General features: G+C 46.6%; 1 protein-coding gene across 1 annotated transcript; it reads right to left on the bottom strand.

Moving 5' to 3' along the window:
- Window positions 1-4,165: 4,165 nt before the first annotated feature.
- Window positions 4,166-6,158, bottom strand: KPLCE (KPRP N-terminal and LCE C-terminal like protein). Its single transcript, XM_039460046.1, has 2 exons — window positions 6,095-6,158; window positions 4,166-5,231 (listed from the first exon to the last, which is right to left on the bottom strand). Exon 2 carries the CDS (start codon window positions 5,208-5,210, stop codon window positions 4,374-4,376), a length of 837 nt encoding a protein of 278 aa, XP_039315980.1. The 5' UTR covers window positions 5,211-5,231; window positions 6,095-6,158; the 3' UTR covers window positions 4,166-4,373.
- Window positions 6,159-6,588: the final 430 nt, after the last annotated feature.

Raw genomic sequence — 6,588 nt, forward strand, 5'->3', positions numbered from 1 at the left:
TTTCCCGGGGGTTTCGTTCCATGTTTTGGACTTGTCATTCTCTCTAAATCATTTATAGTTAAATCTCCATAATATTGTAGAGGTATCAAGACCCAGGAAATTTGGAACTTACATTAGAAACAGTGCATCAAGATTTTTTAAGTTGGCCTGGCGAGGTGGCTCAAGCCTGTAATCCCAGTACTTTAGGAGGCAGAGGTAGGCGGATCATGAGGTCAGGAGATCAGACTATTCTGGGCAACATGATGAAACTCCGTCTCTACTAAAAAATACAAAAAATTAGCGAGGCATGGTAATGCACGCCTGTAGTTCCAGCCACTTGGGAGGCTGAGGCTGGGAATTGCTTGAACACGGGTGGCGGAGGTTGCAGTGAGCCGAGATCGTGCCACTGCACTCCAGCCTGGGGTGACACAGTGAGACTCTGTCTCAAAAAAAAAAAAAAAAAAAAAAAAAAAAAAAAGATTTTTTAAGTTATAAAAAACAGAATATGGTAGAACTTTTGGTTAAGCAAAAAATGTCTTTAAAGAAGGCCACATTTGTAACTCATCAGTTTAAAAATGAGACCTTGAAGTCCCTGTACCAGGAGGCAAAGATGACCTGATGCTGGCGCTGAAAGGCACCCGACTCATCTTATAGCCCAAGCTGCTGTCCTACAGACATGAAAACCAGACCTAGAGAGGGGAGTTAGGCATGGCAGGGCTAGGAGACAGCCAGGTACACTAATGCTATTGGACAATTGTTTTACATTCTCCTTTGTATGTTCTAAAAGTATATATATATATATATATATATTTTTTTTTTTCTGCAAAGAATAAACTTTAAAAGGCACAAGTCACATGGCCCACTTTCGACCTAGCAATGGCTGCTGGGATGTCCCCACTGAGGCTTCCCTTAGCCTCCAGGCCCTTCTGCCAATTTCTGCTTCAATTCTCGCTCTCTCTGTCAGTCCCTTACATTTACCATTCTCCTCCCTTTCCCTCCCCCAACAGAGCCCTGCCTGTGCTCTTGCTTCTGGATCGAAAAGTCTTCCCTCACTGCTTTGCTATCAACTCCTACTCAACCCTGGGGTCAAGCTGCACTTCCTCAGGGAGGTCTTTTCTCATCTTCCTGACCACGTAAAATTTGCATATTACAGAGTACTTGAAACCTTTCCTTTATAACTCTGGTCCTAGATGCAACTTTCATTTGTTTATTGCGTTACTTGATTTTTTTAATTTTCCCTCTCTGCTGTAAACTCCAAAACAATAGAGATTGTGCCTGGAATGACATAGACGTTCAATAACTGCTTATTAGATGAATGATCACTGAGGGCTTCTCAAGACCTGGCCTCAGGCCACTCAGTGTCCTCTGGGCTGGATAAGAGCAGTTACACTGCTACATGTTGGGGTTCCTGGAAGGTGCTCTCAGAACTCACCTGGATGCCTGGGAGACCTAGAGCCCTGGGAGGATGCTTCTCTTTACATTGTCTTTTCTACATAGCCACCTATAACACACAATCAGGGCTCCTGTGAAGGTTTGGGGTTACATAAAGCTATTTCTGCTCTAATCCATCTCATATTTCCAAATTCAGTCTCCTAGTTCATGGTAATCAGGGACTTTCTTTGTTTTCAATATGACATTAGTTTTCTGGGGTCCAGAGGGTAGTTATACATGCATGTTCATTGAGTAACACACTTCTAATTTGTATACTTTTCTAGAAGTGTGTTTCATTTCAATAGAAAATTTGAAAACATTTGAGAAAGGCCTTAATAGCAACTTATATAGTAATAATAAGAGACAAACAGAGACAGAAAAACAGAAGAGAAAGAGAGAAATCAAAAAGGGCAATCACAGGGTGTGGTTAGAAAAATCATTGAGCAGCCACACTAAGGAAATATTAAAAACCAGACAACAAAAGGAAATAAGATACAACTATATGCACTAGCCAAAATTTATGTTCAATATTCACATATTAAATGAAAACAGCTAGTCATAGAGGAACATGTATGAAGACCCTATATAATAAAAGAGAAAAGGCTAAGATATGCAATCAATTGAGATTTATTAACATGTAGCTGTTTGCTTCTTGGCTTTTTCTTCCACTCATACGCCCTACTAAAGAAAAGTATTTTTTTTGCCCTTTGACTTTTATAATTCGGATACTGAACTATATGTGTTCTGCCTGTGCACAGTAAGCCGGGGCAGCCAACAGATCTCAAATCCACCTTTCCAAAGACATGGTTTCAGGGACATATTTATGGGATGGAGGAGCTAGGTAGTTCAGGGCCTGGGGAAGTGCAGTGGAAGGCTAGGAGCAGTGAGGTAAGTGGCATTCTGCACATGCATAGTCCAGCTTCTTGGCTCTTCCTAAGAAGCATGTTCAGAAAATGGTGACATTAGCATGATCTGAGAGAGGAGTTTTGGGCCCTCTGACATCAAAGGGTCATCTCTCATGCATTCATGCAGGTCCGGTTGAAGGGTCAGTGGTTTCAGTGAACGAGAAAAAAGCCAACACCAAGTTCTTAAAAAACAATGAGCAACCATCAGCATGGTAACCTATATGTCACGTATGTTCTCTAAAAGGAAGCTAGCAGATGGCTTCGCTACGTGGCTTTTTGCTATATAGGTTTTAAGATTAACTAGAAGTAAATGCAAGGAGGCAAGAAAGGCAGGTTCAGTTTGGTGAGCTTCGTCAGGTTACCTCTTGATTTCAACTACTTTCTTTCCTGCCACGCAAAATCAATAGAATAGGCCAGAGAGAGCATTAGGACAGCTGGAGAAAAGAGGAGAGGTTTTATTCCTAGGTGAATTCCTGTTATTCCTAGGTTATTCTCCTGAACAGAGAATTGGGTAAGTATAGAAACATTAACAAGGGAGACAGAAAAACTCAAACGATCTATATAATGAGGACCAGAACCAGGTGAGATTGAGGAGGAAAGGAGAGTGAGCAAGGAGAGAGAGGTCAAAGAAGCCACAATGTCTGGATGCTAGGAGCGTTTCAGAGAGTTTAGTGAGAGGCTGATGAGCAGCTGTGGAATATGGAGTAATTGAAAAGGATCGAAATGGGATTTTTAGAAGTATGTATTGGGTTTTAAAGAGGATTCCCTACAATATTTTTGTGATACAAGAGTGTTGGGCTGGGCTTGTGGGTACCAGTCTCTAAAGAGACTAGACCACAGAGAGCTTCCACACTCCACCCTCCTATATTGCAGGACCCACTTGGTGGTACAAGAGGAAAGTGTGGTTCTGGCCAAGGCAGTTCCATCCCTGAGTGGGTTCCAGTGACTGGGATGCAAGCTTAGGGAGTTTGGATGAAGGGATGGAGGACCGTTTGTGGAGCTACAAGTGTTTAGACATTCGAAGGCAGCAGAGCACTCAAGACGACCTTCCGCTAGTGTCCAGGGTCGATCCACCGAAGATCGTTTAGAAATAAACACATGGTTCCCTGCTCTTTTCCATTCATTCCTTTATGCATCACCAAACATATTGTCTCCTATGCACCCGGCCTTGTAGGGTTGTTCTGAACACTTGTTACTCCTCTATTTTTTTAATGGGTGAATTTTGGAGTCTCTAGTTATGTAAGTCCACCCCAAATTCTCTGGAGCTAGCTAAGCAACAGAGAAGAAAGTGCTAACGAGGATGAGCAACTGCCCTGGGGGCCCAGAAGCCCCTCACACAAGATTCACTTTCCTTTGGAGATGGTTCACCTGCTACCAGGACTGACCAGGTAAATAGCTAATAACTTCAGGGTGGTCCTAGCCTCTTCCCTCAGGCCTTCACCCTTTAGTTTGAAGAGGGCAAGCCTATCAGATGAGAAAATGCCCTCTGCACAGTCATGGAGACACGGTCCAGTGATGCTCCTGAGCAGGTATGATTTCACAATCCCTTCAACACCCAGGAAGACCAGGGCCTGATCATGGCCAACCCCGCTCTGAGACCCATCAAAGGGCAGCCCAGAGGCAGCCCTCAGCCCCCAAGGCTCCATTATCAGATGCTGCCGACTTGCGCGGGAAAGTTTATTCATAACACTCTAGAAGGCATGGGGCTCTTGGACTGGGATTTCACCAGCTCAGGCTGCTTGTTCACGTTCCTGTAGATCTTTCCTCTGGCTGAGAAACAAGAGTAAGAAGAGAGAGGCAGAAGAGTGCCTGGTAGAAATGCATAAATATGGACCAAATAGAGACAGACATTATCGTGAATTGCATTCAGAGCTTTATTCTTGCCAAAGTTCGGGGGTTGCACTAACTCTGGCAGGCTGCCTTGGTAGAGAAGCAAAGCACAGAAGCAACGTGACGAGGTTCTACCTCACTGGCAGTAACAGTGAGGGGGGCAGAAGCTGGTGCATGTTCCAGAAAGGATGGCGGGGCAGTGCATTCTGGAGTCGGACTGTTGTGTGTTCAGCAGCAGCAGTCATCCTCATGGTCACAGCATGCAGGACCTCGGGACCTCATGGGAATAATTCCCAAACAGCAGCACCCAGAGCCACAGCATCCAGAGCTACCACCTCCGCAGCCGCAGCCACAGCCCCCAGAGCAGCAGCCTCCAGAGCTTCCCGAATTCTCACAGCAGCCAGACGATCCTGTGTTGCAGTCCTGGGGTCGCTGAATCCAGCGTCTCAGGGGACTCACCCCGAAGGTCCGGGGAGCCAGACAACAGTAGCTGGTGGAACAGGGAGCAGAGCATGGATCAGGGACACAGCACCCAGAGGTCGAGCCACTTGCAGGAGCTTGAACATAATAACTCTGACAAGGAGAAGCACACTGGACATAGCGCGTCTGGGTCTGGCAGGGAGCTGGGTACTTGACAGAAGTCTGGCAGGGAGTTGGGCATTTCACATAGGTCGTCTGGCAGGGAACTGGGCATTTCACATAGGTCGTCTGGCAGGGAGCTGGGCATTTCACATAGGTCGTCTGGCAGGGAGCTGGGCATTTCACATAGGTCGTCTGGCAGGGAGCTGGGCATTTCACATAGGTCGTCTGGCAGGGAGCTGGGCATTTCACATAGGTCGTCTGGCAGGGAGCTGGGCACTTCACGTAGGTTTGAGTCTGGCATGGAACTTGGCACTTCACATAGGTTTGAGTGGGGCATGGAGCAGGGCCCGTCACGCAGACAGTTTTGGTTTGGCATGGAGCTGGGCATTTCACAGAGGCACCATTGGTACCCTGTCCAGCCCCCAGTCCCGAACCTTTCACACAAGATGGAGGGAACTGTGGCTGCTTCTGCTGGTCACACATTGTTCTGTGGCTCTGCAAAATCTGAAAAGAAAGAGCTCATCAGAACTGTAAAACTAGGAAGGTTTCCAGGGAAACCTTCAACATCCCCTTTGGACACAGTGATTTGCAAGGAAGGCTTTCTTGAGACGGTCTCAGACATCCAGAGGTGGTACACTTGGCAGGGGGTGGATTCAGAGCCAGGAACTATGGGCTCAGCTCCTGCGCCCATACCTGACTATGTGGCCTGGTACAAGTCACCACTCACCTCTAGTTCTCAGTCTCCATGATGGGAAATGGAGGCTTGAAATGATGCTGCCTGTGTTTCTACCCAACTCTCCAAGCCTCCTCTTGTCTTACTTCAGTGTCTGCATTGTAAATTATCCTTTGGAAATTGCTACTCCCAGATGATTGCCTCCTGCCACAAATTCTCTCCAGGATGGCTTCCCTTTTTCCTCCCGCCCAGACAAGGAGTACCCAGGAAAGGCATGTTTACCTCAATGGACCATGAGCCAACATGAGCCTAAGCTGTGCCCGGTAGGGAGCAAAGAACAAGGCTACATTTGAGCAGGTTTCCACCGCGTGCTCCTCAAAGCATCTGGACTATCACTTGGCCTCATTAGCACATGGACTCAAGAGAGGACTGCACAACTACACTCAGATAAGGGGATGGGGAGCCAGTTCTCCAAAGTTCCTTCTTACACGGGAATATCAGCTCAGCTTGCCCCTCTCCCTCTCCTCCCACAGCCCAGGCTCCAGGTTTCCCACCAGCATTGCCTTCAGCCCCCTTCAGCAGATTTCCTCAGCATCTAGTCCTCACTCACCCTTCATCCCCCAGCTGTCATCCCACCCCAGCTTCACCAAGGCTCTGTTTCTCTTCATGTACTTATCCAGTTTTAGAGACTTACCCTCTTTGCTGATAGGAGCAAGACTGGAAGAAGTCAGTGATCTGAAAAACTGGCAGGTGGGGAGACCTTTTATAGAGCAGCAATGAGGCAATTTAATGGCATCTAAATGAAGCACCAGAGATCACAAGGAGGAGGGCTGGTGTTGCATTGGCAAGATTCCTCCCCAGTAGGCCTGGCTCCTCGTCAGAGGCGGGGCATGTTTGAGCTTGATACTGGGTTTTCCCAAACACTAGCTAAATGATTCCTGTTCCCTTCTTCAGGAAACAAGTCAGTCTCCTTTTCCTAGAAGTTATGAGTGACGTCTATGTGATCTGTCTCTAATGAAGCTGTTTCTAGGTCACTTGAGTCTTCAAGGACTTATCCAAGGGATAGATTCTCAATTTTTCATACCCTGTGCCAAAAGCTAGTGTATGAAAAATTGTGACTCTAACTGTAGATTTGCTACATTTCACTCAGCCTGAGTGTTCTTTCTGTGGGCTTCCATGGTGGCTTCT

This window comes from Saimiri boliviensis, chromosome 19 (genome assembly GCF_048565385.1).
Source record: "Saimiri boliviensis isolate mSaiBol1 chromosome 19, mSaiBol1.pri, whole genome shotgun sequence".
NCBI classification, from domain to species: Eukaryota; Metazoa; Chordata; class Mammalia; order Primates; family Cebidae; genus Saimiri; species Saimiri boliviensis.